Raw genomic sequence first — 23,377 nt, 5'->3', positions numbered from 1 at the left:
GACCCAGGCCCCGTGGGGCAGGCTGGGCCCTGGTCACCCACCCTCTGGGTGGCTTTTGCTTAAATACAACCAGTTTCCCTCAAACCACTAGGGACAGAGGCCCTCTGTCCCTGGAGGAGCCCAAGGGCCACCCAGGCTTCCACAGCCCATGTCCTCTGGCTGGCCACTATATCGGTGTGAGCACTGCCGACCCTGGCGGTGGCCCCCCTGCAGTCAGCCCTGCCCTGGGGAGATCCCGAAGCCTTCCCTCCTGTCCTTTGAGGCCCCTGAGGGGTCTACTTGGGTGCCAGGGTCCGCTTCCCGGGCAGACTTCTGAATTTGCACCCCCTGGCCAGGCAGGCACCATAAGGGCCCAAGCGTCTGCCTCACGTGTACCCTGGCACTGGGCCCTGCCTCTGAGCAGCTATGCTCCCAGCAGCCAAGGCCCCGGCCTGGCTGAAACTGGGGCCCCCGAGGCAGCGCAGACGCCCACCCCAGGCCCGCGGGCGCGAGTGAGGCTGGGTGGGCGCGGATCGGGGCGCGGCGGGTGAGCCTGTCACCTCCGGGGGGCCCGGGTGTCGCACTGCGGGGCAAGCTGCCGCCCTTCCCGCCCGCGCCGCCGTCGTCCGGGGGCCCGTGGGGCGCCTCGGCGTCGGAGGAGCGCCCGCTGCTGGCCGACAGGCGCGGGATGAGCTCCGGGGGCAGCCGCCACGTGACGCGCCGCAGGTCCAGCTCCTCCCCCAGCAGGGGCTCGAACTTCCAGCCGCAGCCTTGGGAACAACGAAGGGCCGCGTTGGCACCGCCGGGGGGCGCCGGGCCGAGCAGGGCCAGGTGGGGGAAGGCCGGAGGCGCTGCGAGGGGAGCCCGTCTCCAGCTCCCGGGAACCCGGGGTGTGTGTTGGGGGCGGGGGCCGATGCGCACGGCCGGATCGGGAAGGCCCGCGGCAGGTTTGAAACCCTCGCGCGGCTGGAGCCTTTCCAGATGAGCGAGTGCAGCCTTGGCACAGCTGGGGAGGAGAGACCCCCCGGACCCGCCAGGAGACCTGGGGGAAGTCCGGGCTCTGTCACCAGCTGTGAGGTCTCCCTTGCTTTACTTAACCTCTCCGCGACTCAGTTTCCCATTTGTACAATGGAGAGAGGAATCTTGCCCCTGCCTGCCTCCCAGGGACCGTTCCGCAAGCCACCGAGCGCTTCGCAGGTAGTGTTAGAAGCAGCTGAGCTGGGGTTCCAGAGTCACACCAGCTGCGCTCCACCTGAACCCCTCAAAATGGCTCCTTAAGCCCAAGCTGAGCCCCGTGGGGGCCAGTCTGTGTTCACCGGGGGCAGCCTGAGGCATAGGCAGGGATGGAAGAAAATACAAATGATATACGTGCCCCAGAGGTTTTTCCACTCATGGTACTGTGTGATTGGCATCCCATTATACAGAGCAGAAAACTGAGGCACGGAAAGGATAAGTGATTCATCTGATGTCCCACAGGTGGAGCCAGAGCTGACACTGAGCACTCAAGAGGCCCAGCCAAGGGCTCCGCACCACTTTGTGCTGGGAATCAAGGAGGAGGGACAGAGCTGTTGGGGGGGTGTTCTTGTCTCCTTGGCTCCCCTACCCCTGCCAGGTGGCCGCCTGGTGGCTGCCCAGGGCTCCTGGGCCAGGCCTCCCCCTGGGGGGTGGCCTGAGTGTCCTGTGTGCATGGCACAGCTGGTGAACCTTCAAGTTGTGAAGCTGTGTTTCTTCGTGGTCCCGTGGGCATGAACTCATGTGCGCTTGCACAAGGCTGTGTGTGTCTGTCCCCCAGGCACTGGTTCCTGTGCCCCATGCACAGATGTGCACACCATTGCATTTGTCCAAGGCTGTCTTAACCTCCATGTCCTCTAGTTGCTGGCCCCTTTGCCCTCTCTGGACCCAGTGGACTCACTCTGTACCCAAGACCCCCTGGGACTCTTGTGGGTCCCAGGTCTCCACTCACCAGTGTCATCGGAGACGCTGGGCCTCTGGCTGCCAGATGGAGACCGTAGAACGTCATCGCTGTACATAAGGAAGCTGTCGTAGTCCTCCCCACTCTGGGCGTCCACGATAGGGATGTCAGGGATGATGGGGACTGCAGGGCGGGGGAGTGAGCCAGGGCCCCGGCTGCTGCCCTCTGTCCCCCTACCCGGTCTGCCCCGCACCTCCCTGCCCACCACTCACTGGACATGGGCCTCTTGGGCTGGGTGGCCAGGTTGATGATGGCCTCCCGCTCGGGCCCCCAGCCGGCCCCGTTGCGCGCCTTCACCGTGTAGCGGTAGGGCTGGGACTCCCGAAGGTTCTCAATGAGCAGCATCCGGTTCTTAGGGTTGTCAACCAGCACCTTCTTCATGGGCCCGATAGGTCCTGGGGCAGACAGAGTGCTTCAGAGGGTCACCCAGGTCCCAGCCTGGTCCCAACACCACCCCTGACACAGCAGGACAGCCGTGCATCCCCTGGATGGCACCCAGGGGCTGGGGAAGCAAGGCAAAGCCAGCCACTGCTGAATTGCCACCTGCGGAGCCCTGAGCATCAGCATGACTGGCGTGGACATGTGTCACCAGTCCTCCAAGGGACTCTGCTGAGTAAGTGGCAGAGCCAGGGCTGGACTCAAGTTGGCCTGGATGTCATCTCTACCCATATATCCACGGTGCCTCCACACAAGGCAAGGACACACATAGGGGGTTGCCCACCCCTGCCTCCCTTCCAGGACTGGAGAAATAACTGTTCTGCTAGGCACTCTGATCTCGGGCTGCTAGATAAAATACTGTGTAAAATAATCCTTTTTGTTTATTTATTTATTTTTAGATGGAGTCTGGCTCTGTCACGCAGTCTGGAGTGCAGTAACACGATCTCGGTTCACTGCAACCTGCGCCTTCTGGGTTCGAGTGATTCTCCTGACTAGCTGGGACTACAGGCAGGAGCCACCATGCCTGGCTAATTTTTAGTAGAAACGGTTTCACCATGTTAGCCAGGCTGGTCTTGAACTCTTGACCTCAAGCAGTCCACCTGCCTTGGCCTCTCAATGTACAAAATAATCTTTTAAAGTGCTATCTGAAATTCAGAGCCTCCTGTATTTCTGTTTGCTAAATCCAGGAACTTTCCTCTCGCCCTAAGAAAACCATGCACTTGTGAGCTCCCTGGTTACCTGCATGGGGAGGGATACCCCTGGGCCTGTGACCCCACTCCACATAGGTAACCCCCCACCCTGCGACCTTCTGGGTTTGGTCTTAGAATGCAGCCCAGGCCAAATCTGGCCAAAACCCTAAAGATGCCTCAGGCTTATCTGCTGACCAGGAGGAAGGCCTCGAGTGCCCTGCACAGCAGGTCCAGGGAGTGACCCAGAGCTCCCTCCAGCTTTGTCCCCTCCCCTTCTGTGGCTGTTCTCCCTGCGGGCAGGAAGGAAGGGTCTGGTTCTTACGGTTGTCGTCGTTGACCAGGCCATAGCAGATCTCGTAGGCTGTGATCTCGCCGTTGGTCTCAGCCGGCTCAGCCCAGCTCAGCTGGGTCACCGTGGAGGAGACGACATTGAAGGCCAGACGCCCTGGCTCGCTGGGCACTAGGGAGCGGGGGATACAGGAAGAGTGCTGTCAGTGGCGGAGGGAGGGCTGGGCATGCTGGCATCAGGGCAGCCAGGGGACAAATGGACAGACATGGCGAGGCCTCACCTTCCTGGTGGGTGCGGCAGGACACCAGGGAGCTGTAGGGTCCCTCGCCCTGAGCCCCGTAGGCGCACACCTTCATCTCGTAGTCGCAATACGGGTACAGGTTGGTGAGCTCCACTGAGGGCACCTTGCTGTCGAGCAGGTGGGCTTCGGACTCGGAGTCACCCTGAATCCAGTACTTTACCTACCCCCAGGGACAGGGGTCCTGGTCAGCAGGGAGCAGCAGGCACCCAAGCTGCCTGTCCTCCGCTGACCTCTGCCCTGACTGTCCTCTTTACACAGATGAGAGACACTGAGGCCTGAGGGAGGGGCTGAGAGATCTGCCATGTGCGCACGTCAGGACTGGGGCAGAGCAGGTGGGGGTGTCTCCCATGCAGGGGTGGGAGGGGGCCCCCTTCCAGGAAGGAGGGCAAATGTCTGATAAACTTAGGAATGGGTCTTCCCTCTTCCCCAGCACAGAAACTCAGACTGGGTTTCCCTCTGACCACCTGTGCCAGGTTCCACTGTCTGCTCTCTCTCAGGGGGCCCCGGCCTTGGACGGCCCACCTCTTCTGTGAGTGCTGGTGCCAGACCACCCATCCACGTGTCATGGCCCTCAGTCCCCTGCCTTACCCTGTACCCCATTGGCTTGCCAGAAGGGGGCAGCCAGTTGAAATGGATCTTCCTGGACCCGGCGGCCTTAGCATTGGGGTTCTGCGGGGCGCCCAGGTCGCCGTGAGGGGGTGGCTGTGATGACACCATCTGACTCGTGAAGCTCCGGTCCAGTTCATCTAATGGGTCAGGTCGGGGCAGGGCAACCACTCAGATCCCCGTTCGCCACCAGGGGGCGCCAGAGACCCACTTAAACACCCAGGGCACTCTGCCCAGCGCATTCAATTCAGACCTGCGCACCCGCATCTCTGGAGACCTGGTGCCCCATTGCTGCCACATAGAGCATCCTGCCAAGCTTGGCAGAGGACCCAGGAGGGTCTCTGGAGGAATGGAAGGAGGAGGGAGTTGGTCTGCCCCTTTCTCCCTTGGCAGCTCAGGGAACATTCCACATGAGAACATTTGCTCCCTGCCCCATCTCCACACCGTACCCCGAGTATCTCCCTCCTCTCCCATCTTCCCGGCAGGCCTTCTCCCAGCGGGGAGGCTGAGGGCTGATAGGAACTAACTGGCCCACTCCTTCCACAAGCACCTGCATATTAGTTGGAACTGAGGCTGAAGCCAAAGGGCCAGGGTCTGATGGGAGAATTCCTGTTGTGTGGTGACTACATGATCTCAGCCTCTCTGGCTGTAGGGTTGCCAGATAAAATGCAGGATGTCTAGCTACATTTGAATTTCAGATGAACAACAAGATTATTTTTTGTTGGGGGACAGGGTCTCATTCCATGGCCCAGGCGCTGTGCAGTGGTGCGATCACAGCTTGCTGCGGCCCAGACCCCCTGGGCTCAAGTGATCCCCACCTCAGTCTCCGGAATAGCTGGGACTCCAGGTGCACACCACTATGCCAAGCTAATTTGTTTATTTTTTGTAGAGACGAGGTCTCACTATGTTGCCTAGGCTGGTCTAGAACTCCTGGGCTCAAGTGATCCTCCCACCTCGGCCTCCCAAAATGCTAGGATTACAGGCATGAGCCAGTATACCCAGCCCATTTTGCAAAAAAAGGATAAGTATGTTCCAAATATTGCATGGGACATACTTATCCTACCAACGTGTATGTTGTTTATCTGAAATTCAGATTTACCTGAGCGTCCTGTGTTTGGATTTGCTAAGTCTGGCAGACCTAGTTGAGAGAGCCCCAGTCTTCCCTCTCCTCCTGCTTAAGCCGACCCCCAGGCTCTGCCTACCTGGGTCCCTGATGATGATGGTGGTGGAGTGGGGCTGACCCAGGTGGGCCCCAAATTTAGGGTTGCTGAGCTGGACGTGGAAACGGCGGACCTGACGGCCCCGCAGGAGGGAGTCAACCTCTTGCAGCTCCAAGAGCTTCACCTGTAGCTCTTTCCAGGCCTCCCCAGGCTGGAACAGCAGCTCGCCCTCCACGGGGATGTAGTCCTGGGAGTGGAGGGGGTCAGGGTCAGGGTCGTGGCTGGGGGCTGAGGCAGGAGTCACGGCCACACGCTCCTTCCCAACCTCATGGACACTGTTTGCTGGGTGGAGTACTTACATGAGGTTCAGGTTTTTGTGGTTTTTTTTTTTTTTTTTGAGGCGTAATCTCACTGTGTCGCCTAGGCTGGAGTGCAGTGGCGTGATCTTGGCTCACTGCAACCTACCCCTTCCAGGTTCAAATGATTCTCACGCCTCATCTTCCCAAGTAGCTAAGATTACAGGCACCTGCCACCATGCCTAGCTAATTTTTGTATTTTTAGTAGAGATGGGGTTTTACCATGTTGGCCAGGCTGGTCTCAAACTCCTGACTTCAAGTGATCCTCCCACCTTGGCCTCCCAAAGTGCTGGGATTACAGACATGAGCCACCATACCCAGCCATGTTTCTGTTTTTTTATTTGTTTGTTTGTTTGTTTTTGAGACAGGGTCTCACTCTATCACCCAGGCTGGAGTGTAGGGGCACAATCACGGCTCACTGAAGCCTTGACCTCCTGGGCTCAGGCTATCCTTCCCCTCAGCCGCCTGAGTAGCTGGGACTACAGGCGTGCACCACACCTGGCTAATTTTTTTTTTTTTTGTAGAGGCATGGTGACCCTATGTTGCCTAGGCTGGTCTTGAACTCCCGGCCTCAAGCGATCCGCCCACCTTGGCCTCCCAAAGTGCTGGGATTACAGGCGTGAGCCACCCATCTTCCTTTTAATGACGTGGAGCTTGCCTGAGCTTTCCAGGATAAGAACTGGGAGGAAAAAAAAAAAAAAAAAAAAAAAAAATCCTTCACATAGATGACCACTAGGTGGCACTTCAGGGCAAGATTTCAATTCCAGGCGCAGCAGCCAGGGCCATGGCTGGGGAGGCAACCTCATGCCACCCAACTCAGAAAGTGAGACCCATAGTTGTAAAACAAACAACAAACAAAAAACAAAACATCAACAAAAAACAAACCAGGGAGCTGCCTGCAAGCAACCTACATGGATACTTCAAAAACGTCAGTGTCATTAGCCCGGCATGGTGGCCGGTGCCTGTAATCCCAGCTACTCGGGAAGCTAAGGCAGGAGAATTGCTTGAACCCAGGAGGCAGAGGTTGCAGTGAGGGCACTGTACTCCAGCCTGGGCGACAGAGCGAGACCTTGTCTTTTTTTTTTTTTTTTTTTTTTTTTTTTTTTTTTTTTTTTTTTGAGACGGAGTCTCGCTGTGTCACCCAGGCTGGAGGGCAGTGGCGCAATCTCGGCTCACTGCAAGCTCCGCCTCCCGGGTTCACGCCATTCTCCTGCCTCAGCCTCTCCGAGTAGCTGGGACTACAGGCGCCCGCCACCACGCCCGGCTAATTTTTGTATTTTTAGTAGAGACGGGGTTTCTCCATGTTGGTCAGGCTGGTGTCAAACTCCTGACCTCAGGTGATCCACCTGCCTCGGCCTCCCAAAGTGCTGGGATTACAGGTGTGAGCCACCACGCCTGGCTGGAATATGGACTAATTTTATAGTACTAATTTTAGGTACTAGTATAATCAGTGTGAAGATACAGATGTTCACATCTCTATCTATATTTCTATGTTGCGATCTATATATTAGCAATCGGTGAATCTATGTAAAGGGTAAATGGGTGCTAGTTTTATTGTTCCTTCCATTTTTCTGTATGTTGAAGTTTTTCAAAATAAAAAGGTGAGAAATTAAAATGTTTTAAAAAACAAATATCAAAGCTTTTTTTTTTTTTTTTCTTTTCAAGACAAGGGTTTCACTCTGTCACCCAGGCTGGAGTGCAGTGGCACTATCTCGGCTAACTGCAACCTCCACCTACTGGGCTCCATCTCAGCCTCCCGAGTAGCTGGGACCACAGGTGCACACCACAACACCCAGATAATTTTCTGTATTTTTGGTACAGACAGGGTTTCGCCATGTTGGCCAGGCTGGTCTCGAACTCCTGATCTCAAACGATCCGCCCACCCTGGCCTCCCAAAGTGCTGGGATTACAGGCATTGAGCCACTGCACCCAGCCTCAAAGCATCTTTATACAAGTGTAACAGGATAGCCAGAAGGCAAGGCAAAAGGATCATGTTATCCTAGGAGTTCAAGACCAGCCTGGGCAACATGGGGAAACCCTATCTCTACTAAAAATACAAAATGGCCGGGCGCGGTGGCTGATGCCTGTAATCCCAACACTTTGGGAGGCCGAGGTGGGCGGATCATGAGGTCAGGAGTTCAAGACCAGTCTGACCAACATGGTGAAACCCCGTCTCTACTAAAAATACAAAAATTAGCTGGGTGTGGTGGTGCGCACCTGTAGTCCCAGTTACTTGGGAGGCTGAGGCAGGAGAATCACTTGAACCCTGGAGGAGGAGGTTGCAGTAAGCTGAGATCGTGCCAGCCGGGGCAACAGAGTGAGACTCCGTCTCAAAGAAAAAAAAATACAAAATTAGCCATGTGGTGGTGGACATCTGTAGTCCCAGCTACTTGGGAGGTTGAGGTTGAAGGATTGCTTGAGCCCAGGAGTTCAAGGTTGCAGAGAGCTAGGACTGTGCCACTGCACTCCACCCTGGACTAGAGGGGGACCTTGTCTCTTAAAAAAAGAAATTATTCTTTGGAATTTTTATGGGGGGACATTGGAAAAATAATGAGAACAGTTCCTATCAATAAAAAGAAGTAAATAAAAATAGGATGTGGCCAGGCAGCCCGGGCCTGCTGACTACATGCTCCCCTATGTTTGCCGAACGGGCTTGTGGGCCCAGGGAGGCAAGACTTTATTACTTCTGAGATAATTTTTTTTTCTTTTTTTGAGACGGAGTCTCGCTCTGTCGCTCAAGCTGGAGTGCAGTGGCATGATCTCGGTTCACTGCAGCCTCCACCTCCTGGTTTCCAGCGATTCTCCTGCCTCGGCCTCCCAGTTAGCTGGGATTAGAGGCACGTGTCACCATGCCCAGCTAATTTTTGTATTTTTAGTAGAGACGGAGTTTCACCATGTTGGCCAGGCTGGTCTCGAACTCGTGACTTCAGGCGATCCGCCTGCCTTGGCCTCCCACAGTGCTAGGATTACAGGCAAACGCCACCTCGCTTGGCCTTTATTATTATTATTATTATTTTTAAATAGAGACAGGGTCTCACTATGTTGCCCAAGCTGGCCTGCAACTCCTGGGCTCAAGTGATCCTCCCACTGTGGCCTCCCACAGTGTTGGCATTACATGCGTGAGCTACTGCAACGAGCCAGGTTTTGTTTCTTTGTTTTTTTGTTTGATTTTTTTTTTTTTTTTTTTTTTTGAGACAGAGTCTCGCTGTCGCCCAGGCTAGAGTGCAGTGGCGCGATCTCGGCTCACTGCAGGCTCCGCCCCCCAGGGTTCACGCCATTCTCCTGCCTCAGCCTCCCGAGTAGCTGGGACTACAGGCGCCTGCCACCTCGCCCGGCTAATTTTTTTGTATTTTTAGTAGAGACGGGGTTTCACCGTGTTAGCCAGGATGGTCTCAATCTCCTGACCTCGTGATCCGCCCGCCTCGGCCTCCCAAAGTACTGGGATTACAGGCGTGAGCCACCGTGCCCGGCCGATTTTTTAAAAATTAATTATTATTATTTTTTTAGACAGGGTCTTACTCTCTTGCCCAGGCTGAAGTGCAGTGGCATGAACATGGCTCACTGTAGCCTCAACCTCCTGGTCTCAAGTGATCTTCCTGCCTCAGCCTTCCAAGCAGCTGGGTCCACAAGTATGCAGTACCATGCCCAGCTAATGTTTAAATTATATGTATAGACATGGTCTCACCACGTTGCCTAGGCTGGTCTTGAACTCCTGGGTTCAAGTGATTCTCCCACCTTAGCCTCCCAAAGTGCTGGGATTACAGGTGTGAGCCACCATGCCCAGCCTTTGTTTTTTGTTTTTTTTTTGTTTTTTTGTTTTTTTTTTTTTGAGACAGAGTCTCGCTCTGTCGCCCAGGCTGGAGTGCAGTGGCGCAATCTCGGCTCACTGCAAGCTCCGCCTCCCGGGTTCAAGCCATTCTCCTGCCTCAGCCTCTCCGAGTAGCTGGGACTACAGGTGCCCGCCACCACGCCCGGCTAATTTTTTGTATTTTTAGTAGAGACAGGGTTTCACCGTGGTCTTGATCTCCTGACCTCGTGATCCGCCCGCCTCGGCCTCCCAAAGTGCTGGGATTACAAGCGTGAGCCACCGCGCCCGGCCTGGCCTTTGTTTTGAATTATGGATTTGTTGCCAACATTTAAAAACTAGAAAGGCCAGGTGCACTGGCTCACACCTGTAATCCCTGTACTTTGGGAAGCCGAGGTGGGTGGATCACTTGAGATCAGGAGTTTAAGACCAGCCTGGCCAACATGGCAAAACCCCATCTCTACTAAAAATACAAAAACTAGGCCGGGTGTGGTGGCTCACTCCTGTAATCCCAGAACTTTGGGAGGCCGAGGTGGGTGGATCACTTGAGGTCAGGAGTTCAAGACCAGCCTGGGCAACATAGCAAGACCCTATCTCCCCCAAAAATTAAGAAGCAAAAAATCCCCACACAAAACAAACAAAAGAAACAAAACTATGAAGCCTGTAAACCCAGTCCAGCCTGTGTGCCACCTGATTTGGCTGTACCCCAGCACTGGGGCTCAGCAGTGAAGGTGATGCTGGTCTAGCCACGGCACTCCCTGCCTTGAAGGGTTGCTCCTGCTGCTTGGCAAATTGTGGCAGCCCTTGGGGAGTCTGGCCTGGGGACATGAGGTCTTCGATCCCAGCTCAAGAAGCCCAAAGCCCCCCGGACGGGGCATATAGGGGGAGTTTATCTCCAAGAGGTTTGGCTACCCTGTGGATCCTGGGTTGTAGGAGGGGACAGGAATGGTCTGGGCTGGTCCCTGACCCATGAAGGAAGAAAGAGCCCTCTTGGCCTGAGTCCCTGGCAGCAATGGGGCCTCACCCAGGGTGTCACTGGCACCCTGGGCAGGTGAGACTCCCCTGCCACAGGGTGGCAGGAGCAGGTGGACGTGTCCTTGGGAGGCCAGCCAGGGGCACGGCCAGCATCCAGGGACTCAAGCAGCTGCCATGTGCTGCTTTGTCCTGGGAACCCAATGCAGTGCCCACGCAGCCCCCCGGGCTGCACCCTCGACCCTGTGGCGGAGCCTCACCCGGTTGCCTTGCGCGGTGCCATCCTGTGTGCGGTAGGAGACCTGGGACTTCCCGCCGTCCAGGACGCGCCGGATGACAGGGATGCGGGCCACCTGGTCCCCGCGGCTGACCGAGAACTCAGGCTGCTCAAAGGACACCACGTCTCTGGCTGCAAGGAGCCCGGGCATTGGTCAGAGCGTGCTGGGCCCAGTCCCTTCCCACCTCCTGCTCTCCTGCGGCCCTGCCCAGCCCAGCCCAGAATCCAGGAGTCCGCTTGGTTCTCTCTATGCATTGCCCTCTGGGAAGGGCACAGGGGCGAAATGGAAAATCCTTCCAGAAAAAGGTGAGGGGCCAGGCGCCGTAGCTCGTGCCTGTAATCCCAGCACTTTGGGAGTCCGAGGCAGGTGGATCACCTGAGGTCAGGAGTTCGAGACCAGCCTGGCCAACATGGCGAAACCCCCATCTCTACTAAAGATAGAAAAATTAACTGGGCGTGGTGGCGAGTGCCTGTAATGCCAGCTACTCGGGAAGCTGAGGCAGGAGAATCACTTCAACCTGGGAGGCAGCAGTTGCAGTGAGCCAAGATGGCGCCATTGCACTCCAGCCTGCATGGCACAGCAAGACTCCGTCTCAAGAAAAAAAAAAAGTGGGTCTGGAACAAAGTGTCGAGCAGACATCCTGGAAGGGCCAGGCAGAGGAGGAGGCCAGGCACAGGCAGGACCAGAGATGGAGCCCTCAGCCCCAGGGCTGGAGCAGAGCAGGAACAGGCCTGAGGTCTGTGGCTTCGGGCACAGGTGGGAGGAGGGGTCAGATGTCCACGATGCGATGCCTTGGCCAACCCCTCTTCTAGATAGAGAGGAGCAAGGGGCTGGCCTTTATGAGGATGCAACAGAAGCTTCCATTTACTGAGCGCTCACCACCAGGCACTGTGGCGAGGTGAATCGCCCCGTATTCCGTAAAAGAGCCCTTACCCATTTTACAGATGGAGAAACCAAGGCTTGCAGAGGTTAAGTGACTAGCCCAGGCCATGTGGCCAGGTCGCAATTCCACTTCAGCAGGAGAAACCAGTGCCCCGAGCCCCCGTCTGCCTCCCCACCTCTCCCCACCCTGACCCACCTTGCTCCTTGATGATGGTGATGTTTACCAGGCGGCGGCCGAGGGTGGCAGTGCCCGTGGGCACATCGATGGCCTCCACCAGCAGCTGCTTCTCGTCGTCATCCTCAGGCCGGATAAAGAGGGGCACCCGTACATCTACCAGCTCCACGCCCTCCTGGAACTCCACCATGCCCCGGGCGTCTGGGTGGGGGTTTGGAGGTGGTCAGAGGTGGGTCACAGGGCCACACGGGCGGGAGGTGCAAGGCAGTGGCACAGGGACCCGCCCTCCTACCCTGGTCTGCAGTGAGGGTGTAGTAGCCGGGGGCCACCTTGAGGTCGTGGAAGGCCCTCTGTTCCACCTGCTTCTCTGTAAGCTTCAGCAGGGCCGGCTTGGCCGAGCGGGGCGCCATCAGCACTGTGTCCACAATGGTGTGGTCTTGCCTGGGTCGAGGGTGGAGGAGGGTTCAGGCAGCGGAGGGGTCAGGCTGGCACCTGTTGCCCTGTCCCTCCTGCCTGTCCTCTCCCCTTCAGGGGCCAGGATGTAAGACAGCAAGAAGTGCAGGGTCTTCAGAGGCAGGCAGTGCTCCAGGCCTATGCCAGCCCCATGCCCTTTCCCCTGCAGCCTCAGCCCAGTCATGTGCCTCCCTGTCCTCAGTGTCATCCTCTGTGAAATGGGCTTCACTGCCCACCTCATCAAGGGCTGGACAGCAAAGATGCTAAGGGTGTGAGTGCTCAAGCCAGGCTGCCACGGCCCCAGCCTTGGCTCCAGTTCTCGATAGCTGGGTAACCTCGGTCAAGTCACTTAACCCTTTTAAGCCTCAGCTTCCTCATCTGCAAAATGGGAACAGCAGTGATATCTACCTCACAGGCTTGACGAGAGGGTTGGATAAGATAACCACACATGGAAAGCCCTTAGGACGATGCTTAGCCTGTAGCAGGATCAGAAATTCTGGTCAGCCATTCTTTTTTTTTTTTTTTCTTTTGAGACGGATTCTTGCTCTGTTGCCCAGGCTGGAGTTCAGTGGTGCCATCTCAGCTTACTGACCTCTGCCTCCCGGGTTCAAGGGATTCTCCTGCCTCAGCCTCCCAAGTAGCTGGGATTACAGGCATCTGCCACCACACCTGGCTAATTTTTGTATTTTTAGTAGAGACGGGGTTTCACCATGTTGGCCTAGCTGGTCTTACACTCCTGACCTGAGGTGATCCACCCGTCTCAGCCTCCCAAAGTGCTGGGATTAGCGGTGTGAGCCACCACACCCAGCCAATGGTTCTTACTGATGGCCATGTGCTGTGATTCTAGCTCTGCTGTCCCTGCATTGAGACCCCCTCCTCACTCCCTCTCTCTCCCCGTGAAGGGCCAGGACTTGGAGTAGGACCTGGGGAAAGAGGTGTGTGACCTGCTGGCCCATCCTCTCGGTAACCTGCCTGGCCCCCAGAGGTGCACCCAAGATCAGGGTCTTGGACCCTGGAGCCGATGGAGATGGGCACCTGCTATCGCTGGTACTGGGTGGGGGGCTCGACGGTTACCTATATGAGGGCAGGGACTGGGTTGATTTGCTTTTGCCTGCTCTAGTCCAGGGGCCACTTGATAGCAAGCACTTCACATTAGCATTTGTTGAAGAAGTGGTCAAAGGAACGAATGAAGGTCTGAACCCGACGGACACATCCAGCCCTCCCTTCCTATGGGATGGAGATGGAGTAGGGATGGACGAGGCAGTGGCTGGGCTGGGGACAGGCGGGCAGGAAGTGGGGGCTGTCTCACCCGCGAGTCTTCTACTCACTTTTTCCCGGCATTGGGTTGCTGCCTGTGGGGACAAAGAGGGCGCTGTGAGCTAGATAGCCCTGAAGTGGAGGCCTGATCTGCCTGGGGGCTTCAGCTCCTGGAGTCAGCGGTAGGAGCGTCTCCCCCACCCAACCCAGGCACCCCGGGACTCACCGGAACTTGGTCTGCTGGAGCTTGTGTACACCGGAGATCTGCCTGTAGACCTCGTTCAGCTGCCAGGCAAGGGAGGGACGTGAGGCTGAGCCCAGGCCACCCCATGGCAAGCCCGCAGGCTGGGGACCCAGGGAGCCACGCAGCCTCTGTACCCAGAGGCCCTCAGGGTTGGCTGGGGCATGCCCCATGGGGCCGCATCCTGGGCCCGGGCTCTGGCCTCCTGCCCTCTGGAAACAGATCCCAGGATGCCCCCTGCCAGGCACAGATCCAGAGAGGCCCCTCTCCGCTAGTGAATGAATCTCCGTGCCACGACCGCATTCACTCTGCCCTGCCCACCCCACCCGCCCTCATACCCACATCTCCAGCCAGGCCCAGCTCCTGGGTCCTTACGTTCTCCTCCACCTCCTGGCGAAGCTGGGCACACTCCCGAGTGTCGGGCTTCAGCAGGTTCTCAGTGCAAAGGCGGGCCAGGCGCAAGGACAGCCCATAGGGAACTAGGGAAAGGCGGTGGGAGGGGGTGAGATGGAGGTGGCCAGCCCCCTGCATGACGGGCACCACAGGGCATCCCTCCAGCAACCATGCTAGGATCAGGGGACGCCTGGCCAGCAGGCCACGCACACCGAGGCATGAGGTTCATAGCACCATCTGGACAGGGCAAAAGGTGGCTGAGCCCTGTGCCTGCACCCCATACCCAGAGAAGAGGCGTGCTGTGATCCCAGATCTGGAACAGAGGGCCCGAAGGGCACTGCCCAGAGCTGTGGCGCCCAGCCCTGCCCTCACCCAGCTCTGTGGGGTTGATGCTGGCAGCATGAGTGGCAAAGCCAGGCCGCTGCATGTTGTTGGTGACCTTCCAGCGGACCACGTCACGGCCCTTGAGGTTCCCGCTGCGCAGCATGGGCGTGTCCAGGTGGTCGGAGGCCATCAGGTTCTCTCGCAGCATGTAGTGGTCTTCCTTAAAGCCCACCATGTGACCTGCAGGACGGGGTCCTCAGCACGGCACCCCTCCCTACACCTGCACGGCCCAACCTCTTCAGGTGGGACCCCAGAGCCTCCAGCCTCTGCCGTTCCAGGCTTGGCTTCCCTCCACCCCAGCTCAGAGAAAGAGCAGTCAGAGCCCCTGCGATGCCAGGCCCATACCTCGGTTGCAGCAAGGGAGAAGTGCCAGGCAGGCCTAGGAGACAAGGTGGGTAAGGGTGAGGCCTGAGACAGCTGCTCTGGCCCAGATAAGCCCTTCCAGCCACCCTGCCCCATGCCAATGGTCCAGAGGGGTGACAGTGCCTCCCCAGACACCAGAATATCCAGGTGGTGGCAGGGTGTAAGCATGGCACACAAGGGCATAGAGGGGGATGGGGGCAGAGGGCTCCCAAAGTGCGCTGTGGAACCTTCATCCTGCCGGGTGCTCTGTAAAGGTTCTGTGGTCAGATTCACTTGGGAAACACTGAATTCATTCCCCACGCCCCTCTTGCAGGTTAGGACTATAGCAAAGCCTCTGAGAAGTCCTGCAGAGAAGAAACTTTTTTCTTTTCTTTTTTCTTCTTTTTGAGACAGGGTCTCGCTCTGTTGCCCAGGCTGGAATGCAGTGGCACGATCTCGGCTCACTGCAACCTCTACCTCCCAGGTTCAAGCAATTCTCCTGCCTCAGCCCCCCTAGTAACTGGGATTACAGGCGTCCACCTCCATGCCCAGCTAATTTTGTATTTCTAGTAGAGATGGGGTGTCACCATATTGGCCGGGCTTGTCTCGAACTCCTGACCTCAAGTGATCTACCCGCCTTGGCCTCCCAAAGTGCTGGGATTACAGGCGTGAGCCACTGTAACTTAAACAAATTTAAGAAACTTGTTTCTTAAACCTTCTTTTTTTTCTTTTTGAGTCTCACTCTGTCACCCAGGCTGGAGTGCAGTGGCGTAATCATAGCTCACTGTAGCCTCAAACTCCCAGACTCAAGTGATCCTCCTGCCTCAGCTTTCTGAGTAGCTGGGACTACAGACACGACAACCGTGCCTAGCTCAAACCTATTTGATCACATAACTCCTTGCCTATGTAATGCACATTAATATCCCACAACACAGGGGGTTACTACGGAGTGTGGTCTGCCACCTACAATCCCCACTCTGAGCCATGCCATCCTCCGAGCTTTTCTCTCTCTTGTCTGTTCTCCCCAATGACCACCATCTCCTGGAGGGCAAAGACCTTCCTTCCCTGTTGTGGCTCCCAGGCCCTTTGCACGTGGCTGACCCCAGAGCAGGTGCTCTCAGGGATCTGGCCACCGATGGCTGATGGAGCGGGGGTCCTGGGCGGGCACTAGAGCTGGGGAAGATGTGGGCTCAGCTTGCCTCAGCCCCTTCTGAGGACTGTGCATTTGTCACCTGCCTCTCAGCCCCAATTTCTCCATCTGTCATAGGGCATAGTGACCTTGCCCCACTGACCTCATGGGGTGATGGGAGGCGGGGAAATGGAGTCACGTGGACATGCTGTGGCGACAGCACAAAGAGGAACACTGAGCTAAGCAGAGAACGGATGCTGGCAAGGGCTGAGCTAGGGGCTGGGGCTCCAGGATGATTTGGGCTAGGAGCTCATGGGCATCATCATTACTGTCACTCGGGAAGCTGGATGGGGTTGGTGTGGGTCTTGCCAAGGTGGGGGCAGGGATAATGGTGCATGCTATGGGTCAGTCCCTTCTGAACTTCACTTATTTAAGCTTCAGCTCCACTTTCTGAGGTCAATTCTTTTTTTTTTTTTGAGGCAGAGTCTCGCTCTGTTGCCCAGGCTGGAGTGCAGTGGTGCGATCTCGGCTCACTGCAAGCTCTGCCTCCCGGGTTCGTGCCATTCTCCTGCCTCAGCCTCCCAAGTAGCTGGGACTACAGGTGCCCGCCACCACACTCGGCTAATTTTTTTGTATTTTTAGTAGAGACGGGGTTTCACCGTGTTAGCCAGGATGGTCTCGATCTCCTGACCTAGCGATCCACCCGCCTCGGCCTCCCAAAGTGCTCAAAGTGCTGGGATTACAGGCGTGAGCCACCATGCCCGGCTCTGAGGTCAATTCTATGATCTTCATTTTACAGATGAGGGAACTGAGGCATAGAGAGATTAAGTAATTTGCCCAAGGTCACACAGCTGGGACCAGAATCCAGACAGCCGGACTCTATGGGCTGAAGCCTCTGGCTAGAAAGCTGCGGGAGTGGGGATGGTGGGTGGCCTGTTGGGGGAACCACGGGGAGGCCAGGGACCCTGGTGGGGGTTGGGGACTCTGAGGAGGACCCTGATGGAGGGTGGAGACGCTGTCAGGGAGGGGACCCTGGTGAGGTGGGGACCCAAGAGGGAGTTGGGGACCTGGGGAGGTGGGGACCGTGGTGGAGGATGGGGGCCCTGTTGGGGTGGGGACCCTGGGGAGGTGGGGACCCAGGAGGGGGTTGGGGACCCTAGGGAGATGAGAACCCAGGCGGGGGTTGGGGAGCCTGGTGGAGGGTGGGGGCCCTGTTGGGGCGGGGACCCTGGGATGTGGGGCCTTGGGAGGGACCCTGGGCTCTCACCTTGCAGCAGGCGCAGTACTTCCAGCATAGCAGCAGCAGCAGGGCCAGGAGTGGCAGGAGGAGGAGGAGCAGGGGGATGAGCCACCAGAAGGAGCCCGGAGGGCAATCTGGAGAGGAGAGGAGGCAGGGGGAGTTGGTGCCTGTCCTCCCCACCGAGCTCTGACAACACGCCCCCTCCCTGCGCCCGGCCCCACCAGCTCACCCTTCTTCTTGTGCACCAGGACGGTGCTGTTGGGCCCAGGGGCGCCGTCGCCTTCCATGGTGTAGCTGTAGGTGCAGTCGTCATCCTCGTCCCGGAAGGAGCAGCGCACCACCACCTCCTTGGCTGTACCCACAGCCAGTCAGCAGGACACCCCAGCCACACCCCTCCGCCCCAGAGGACCCCAGGGTCTGGTGAGGGGCCCCTGCTCTGGGATCGGCCTCACCCACGGCAGGGCCCCCTGGGGAAGAGTGCAAGTCCTTGCAAAGCCGTGCTCTCACCTGGCACAGGAACGGGTGTGGGGGGGCTCCCCTGCTCAAGAGCATCAGAGCCTAGAAACCTCCCTCCCCCACTTCCCTGACCTGGACATCACCCAGGAGCTCAGGGTCCAGACAACGTATCTGATCTCGAGGAGGGGAGGCTGTGTGTCTCCACAGCGTGACCGTGTACCCCTGCTGTGTGCGTGCCCCTGCCCAAGTCAGGTGCCTCCCACCAAGACTCTCGGTCCCTTCCTGGGCCAGACTGTGTCCCATCACCTGGGTTCTGTGCCTCCTGCTCAGGCTTTTGCCCTTTTCTGGGACTCGGTGTCCTCTATCTGGGTTCTGTGGTCCCTCCCAGCTCTGGAGTTCCTGTCTGGACTGTGTGACCTTAGCCCAGACTGCAAACCCAGACTGTCCAGGTGATGACACCCTTGCCCCGTTGGATGCCCCCTGCCTAGGCTCTCAGCAACCCCAACCCTCAGCCCTTGCCCCTACCTCTCTTAAGCTCGTCCACCATCTTGACCTTGAAGTTGCACTCCTCACACATGCGCCCCTTCTTCTCCCCGGTGCCCCACACCTGGCACTGCACGCAGGAGCGTAGGTCCTCGCAGAGGCCCGGGTGGATCTTGGCGGGGAAAGGCGGGGCAGACAGGCACTGTGTTGAGTGGGCCTCTGCCAGACCCCCGCTCCCCAAACCTCTTGCCCTTGGCCAGCTCCTGTGGCATCAGGCTTGGCCCCTCCTGCCCACCCTGCCCTGTGCCCGGGGTTCCCACGCCCACACCCCGTAGGTCCTGGCCTCACCGCCGAGTAGTTGATCTCGCAGATGGTGTCCGTGTAGAGTGACTGCTGGTGGCAGTGGCAGCGGCCACACTCACAGTGGCCACGTCCGTTACAGATGCCCTGGGGTAGGAGGGGGCACCGGTGAGCCAGCTGTGCCCCATCCCTGCCTGCTCCCTCTCCTCTCTCCATAGGGTTCTCTCTGGAGAGGGTGGGTGGTGCTGACAGACACTGTCTGTCTCACGCCCAGGCCTACCCCATTGCTGTCGATGCAAGTGGCATTGCTGAGGGGACAGTCACAGCTTGGGCCTGTCCAACCAGGTTCACACACACACTGGCCCATAGAGCAGCGTCCTCGGTCTGCAGAGAGGGACAGGGAAGGGAGATGAGAGCTACATCTGCGCCTGTAGTCCAGGCTACTCACCTGGCAGGGAGGGCCTGTGGGAGCAGAGCTGTGGGAGCCAGGATGCCGCTAGCCTGGGGCAGAAGTCATCTCTTCCTCACTTTCCTGGAATCTCCTTCCCTCCATCTTTGCCTCCATCCCGCCTACCTTCCACTCTGCAGCCAGAGTAATTATCCCAAAACAAATCCAATCATGTGGCTCCTGCTGCCCTGGCTAAGAACCTCTAATGGGTCCTGGCCAATGCAATAAGGTCAGAAAAAGAAATAAGATGTATAAGCATTAGAAGGTAAGAAATAAGGCCAGGCAAGGTGGCTCACGCCTGTAATCCCAGCACTTTGGGAGGCTGAGGCGGGCAGATCACAAGGTCAAGAGACTGAGACCATCCTGGCCAACATGGAGAAACCCCGTCTCTACTAAAAATACAAAAATTAGCTGGTCACGGTGGCGCATGCCTGTAGTCCCAGCTACTCAGGAGGCTGAGGCAGGAGAATCACTTGAACCAGGGAGGCTGAGGTTGCAGTGAGCCGAGATCACGCCACTGCACTCCAGCCTGGTGGAGAGCAAGACTCTGTCTCAAAAAAAAAAAAAAAAAAAAAAAAAAAAGAAAAGAAAAAAAGAGAAAGAAAAAAAAAGAAATAAAACTGCCAGCCGGGTGTGGTGGCTCACACCTGTAATCCCAGCACTTTGGGAGGCCGAGGCAGGAGGATCACTTGAGCTCAGGAGTTCAAGACTAGCCTGGCCAACATGGTGAAATCCTGTTTCCACTAAAAATACAAAAATTAGCTGGGCATGGTGGTGGGCCCCTGTAATCCCAGCTACTTGGGAGGCTGAGGCAGGAGAATTGCTTGAACCTGGAAGGCAGAGGTTGTAGTGAGCAGAGATCATGCCACTGCACTCCAGCCTGGGTGACCGAGCAAGACTCCATCTCAAAAATAAATAAATAAATAAATAAATAAATAAAATAAAATTGTCTTTATTTGCAAGTGTCAGGAACATGTCACAAAGTATCCCGAAGAATCTACAGATAAATTATTAGATTTCATAAGTGTGTTTAGCAAGGTAACTGGATACAAGGTTTAATATGCAAATAGTTAGAAAATGAAAGTAAAACCTCCAGTGACTCCTTTTTGTCCAAAGGATGAAGTCCTCCTCCGGACTGGAACCGAAGCCCTTTGTACTCTGGCCCTGCCTCCTTCCCCACTGACACCTTCCTCCCTCCCTCTGTCATATCTCCCTCTGTGCCACTTGTCTGCCTTTCTCCAGTGGTGCCCAGTTCTCTCTTCTGTTTCTCTGAGCACACGCAGGGACAGACAGTTGAAGAGATGAAATGGTGAACAAAAGCAAGAACAGAAGAAAGAGTAGAAAAGCAGGGGCTTGGAAAGTATACAGTGAGTGCTTCATAAGTATTTGACGAGTAGATTTTCATTCATCCTCCTCCATTCAACTACCAATCCTTCCATATGTCCCCTTGTCTGAGTTCTGTGATCCTGCCTAGCTCTGATGTTCCTGGCCAGAGTGTATGCCTATGGCCTGGACTCACGGGAATACAGAGGAAGCTCCAGGCCCTCCACATAGAAATTTAGCATCTTTGGGCCGGGCTCAGTGGCTCACACCTGTAATCCCAGCACTTTGGGAGGCTGAGGCAGGCAGATCACCTGAGGTCAGGAGTTCGAGACCAGCCTGGCCAACATGGTGAAACCCTGTCTCTACTAAAAATACAAAAATTAGCCGGGCATGGTGGTGCATGCCTATAGTCTCACTTACTAGGGAGGCTGAGGCAGGAGAATCGCCTGAACCCAGGAGGCAGAGGTTGCAGTGAGCCGAGATTGTGCTATTGCATTCCAGCCTGGGCGACAAGAGTGAAACTCTGTCTCAAAAAAAAAAAAAAAACAAAAACAGCAACGACAACAACAACAAAACCCACAGGAATTTGGCATCTTTGGGGAGAGGAAAGATCATAATGCCATATACCTGCCAGCCATTGGAGGGCTGAGCTGGGTGGCACCCACTCTAATGAGATAGGGGTTTGGAGAAGGTAGGTGGGCATAGAACTGAACTGCCAGAGAGAACCTCAGGGGAGTTGGAATCTTAAAACCAGGGGAAAGTCCTGCCAACAGTGGCCTTGGGCATGGACGTTGCAGATGAGGGAAGTGAGGCCCAGGTTGGGGCAGGACTCAGGGGCGGCCCTCAGGGCATCCAGAGTGGGTTGGGCCTGAACTTGGGGATTCTGATTCCAAGTCTGGCTCTCCCGACCTGGGTCCTGATGGGAAGGTCAGGCTTGATGTCCACTCCCTACCCCGCCGTCAGCATTGACCGCAGTTGTTGTGCTCACCATTGCAGAGGAACCCGGAAGTGCGGGGACACTGGAAGTTGTCATACTCGCAGAACTGACCCTCGTAGCGGCCTTCACCGTAGCACACACACTGCCCGCACTGGCACTCCCCACGGCCCGAGCATGGCTTGTCCTCGCCCTCCCGCAGGCAGGGCTGAATGTCACTCAGAGAGCCGGTGGAGCAGTTGCAGGTCTGGCCACTCCTGAAGGAGCAACTGGTCACTTCCCCGAAACAGCCCAGGAGGAAAGCTGGGGCTTTTACTGTCCCATTTTATTTATTTTATTTTATTTTTTTGACATGGAGTTTCGCCTTGTCGTCCAGGCTGGAGTGCAGTGGCCCGATCCTGGCTCACTGCAAGCTCTGCCTCCCAGGTTCACGCCATTCTCCTGCCTCAGCCTCCTGAGTAGCTGGGACTACAGGAGCCCGCCACCACACCCGGCTAATTTTTTGTATTTTTAGTAGAGACGGGATTTCACTGTGTTAGCCAGGATGGTCTCGATCTCCTGACCTTGTGATCCGCCCGCCTCGGCCTCCCAAAGTGCTGAAATGACAGGTGTGAGCCACCGCGCCCGGCCTGTTTTACTTTTTTTTCAAGACAGAGTTTTGCTCTTCTCGCCCAGGCTGGAGTACAGTGGCGTGATCTCAGCTCACTGCAACCTCCGCCTTCTAGGCGCAAGCAATTCTGCCTCAGCCTCCCAAGTAGCTGGGATTACAGGCGTGCACCACCATGCCCAGCTAATTTTTTGTATTTTTAGTAGGGATGGGGTTTCACCATGTTGGCCAGGCTGGTCTTGAACTCCTAACCTCAGGTGATCCACCCACCTCGGCCTCCCAAAGTGCTGGGATTACAGGCGTGAGCCACCTCATCTGGCCTGCTGTCCCATTTTATAGATGAGGAAACTGAGGCTCTGAGAGGGCCGAGGCAGCTCCCAGTCATGCAGACAGAAGTGGCTGAGCTGAGACCTAAACCCCAGTTCCCTGTCATGTCACCCCTTCCAGTGTCCTTTCCCCCCTGCTCTGCCTCAAGTTGTGGCGAGGTTGCCCAGTGTCCTGAAGCTAAAGCCCTTACCGCCGTGCGTTTACGAGCTTTCTTCTGATCAGGCAATATGACACAGGACTCAGAATACCAAAGGCATGGAGCAAAAAGGAAGTCGACCCCTCCTGTGCCTGTCCCCCAAGATCCAGACCCCAGCCCCAACAGCCAAACCCATCTCAATCCTCGCACCTCTTTCTAGAGACAGCCCATATATCTCTGTATTTCAAAGTGCTTTGACCTGGGTTTGACCAACAACTGGGTGTGCCCTGCCCTTAGCTGTTTCTTTGATTGCCGCCCCACCCCCAGCCAGGGGTACAAGGTACACCCAGGGCCAGGCCCCTGCAGGAGCCCAGCCTTCCCATCAGGGGCCACTGGTGTCCTGGGGGCCCAACTCCCTTCCCCACTCACCAGCCCTCACTGCACACACAGTGTCCACACATGAAGTCTCCATTGAAGCTGCAGCGAGCTGACCGCACCTCTTTTTGCTGGAATGAGAGAGACCATGGTGGGGTGCACTGGGGGAGTGGGACCGGGGCCACTGGACACTTCTGCTCTCCTGTGTGCCTCGGGAAACCCCGCAAGGGATATGGGGCACAGGAGTCCTGCTTCATTCCTCAGGGCCCCCGGGTGCTTGGCTCAGCTCTCCCCTCCCGCCCAGCGGGGCTGCGTCGTACCAGCTCGCAGGTGCACACATCACAGATGATGCTGGCGTCCATCTTGAGGCCATCGGAGAAGGAAGGTTTCAGATGGATGTTGCCCTTCTGGTCCTCCCCCGGCAGCTGGCACACGTGCGTCCCATCCACGTGCTCGATGGCCCGCAGCTGCACCTGGTATATACCCTGCAGGGGCCCTGTGGTCAGCCAAGGCAGGCCCAGCCCCAAGGACCAGGGGGCCACTGATGCCTGAAGGCCCTCGGCCCCCAAGTTCCTAGGAGATGTCTGGATCCCTGATACGACTTCCCGCTCACCTCCCTCAGGGCTGAAAACTCCCTCTTTCCCAGC

General features: G+C 56.8%; 1 protein-coding gene across 8 annotated transcripts in view; it reads right to left on the bottom strand.

Annotated features, from left to right (window-relative positions):
- ITGB4 (integrin subunit beta 4) overlaps positions 1-23,377 on the bottom strand; it is a 37,074-nt gene that overhangs the window by 3,398 nt on the left and 10,299 nt on the right. For 5 of the 8 annotated variants that reach the window (XM_030827326.1, XM_030827329.1, XM_030827328.1 and 2 more), the window contains 23 exons: positions 23,051-23,215; positions 22,785-22,861; positions 21,340-21,542; positions 18,861-18,964; positions 18,629-18,727; positions 18,323-18,452; positions 17,571-17,693; positions 17,369-17,475; positions 14,976-15,009; positions 14,619-14,810; positions 14,229-14,332; positions 13,839-13,897; positions 13,684-13,707; positions 12,195-12,343; positions 11,924-12,103; positions 10,828-10,976; positions 5,477-5,681; positions 4,257-4,414; positions 3,648-3,828; positions 3,401-3,538; positions 2,164-2,346; positions 1,943-2,074; positions 540-749 (listed from right to left, as the gene is read on the bottom strand). In XM_030827326.1, coding sequence (XP_030683186.1) covers positions 540-749; positions 1,943-2,074; positions 2,164-2,346; positions 3,401-3,538; positions 3,648-3,828; positions 4,257-4,414; positions 5,477-5,681; positions 10,828-10,976; positions 11,924-12,103; positions 12,195-12,343; positions 13,684-13,707; positions 13,839-13,897; positions 14,229-14,332; positions 14,619-14,810; positions 14,976-15,009; positions 17,369-17,475; positions 17,571-17,693; positions 18,323-18,452; positions 18,629-18,727; positions 18,861-18,964; positions 21,340-21,542; positions 22,785-22,861; positions 23,051-23,215 — 3,106 coding nt within the window. The remainder of the gene's footprint in view (positions 1-539; positions 750-1,942; positions 2,075-2,163; positions 2,347-3,400; positions 3,539-3,647; positions 3,829-4,256; positions 4,415-5,476; positions 5,682-10,827; positions 10,977-11,923; positions 12,104-12,194; positions 12,344-13,683; positions 13,708-13,838; positions 13,898-14,228; positions 14,333-14,618; positions 14,811-14,975; positions 15,010-17,368; positions 17,476-17,570; positions 17,694-18,322; positions 18,453-18,628; positions 18,728-18,860; positions 18,965-21,339; positions 21,543-22,784; positions 22,862-23,050; positions 23,216-23,377) is intronic. The other 3 variants (XM_030827331.1, XM_030827333.1, XM_030827334.1) reach the window with 1 other exon arrangement.

Source organism: Nomascus leucogenys, chromosome 14, assembly GCF_006542625.1.
Source record: "Nomascus leucogenys isolate Asia chromosome 14, Asia_NLE_v1, whole genome shotgun sequence".
NCBI lineage: Eukaryota > Metazoa > Chordata > Mammalia > Primates > Hylobatidae > Nomascus > Nomascus leucogenys.
Note: the sequence above shows the minus strand (reverse complement) of the source record. Positions and strands in the feature narration are given on the sequence as shown.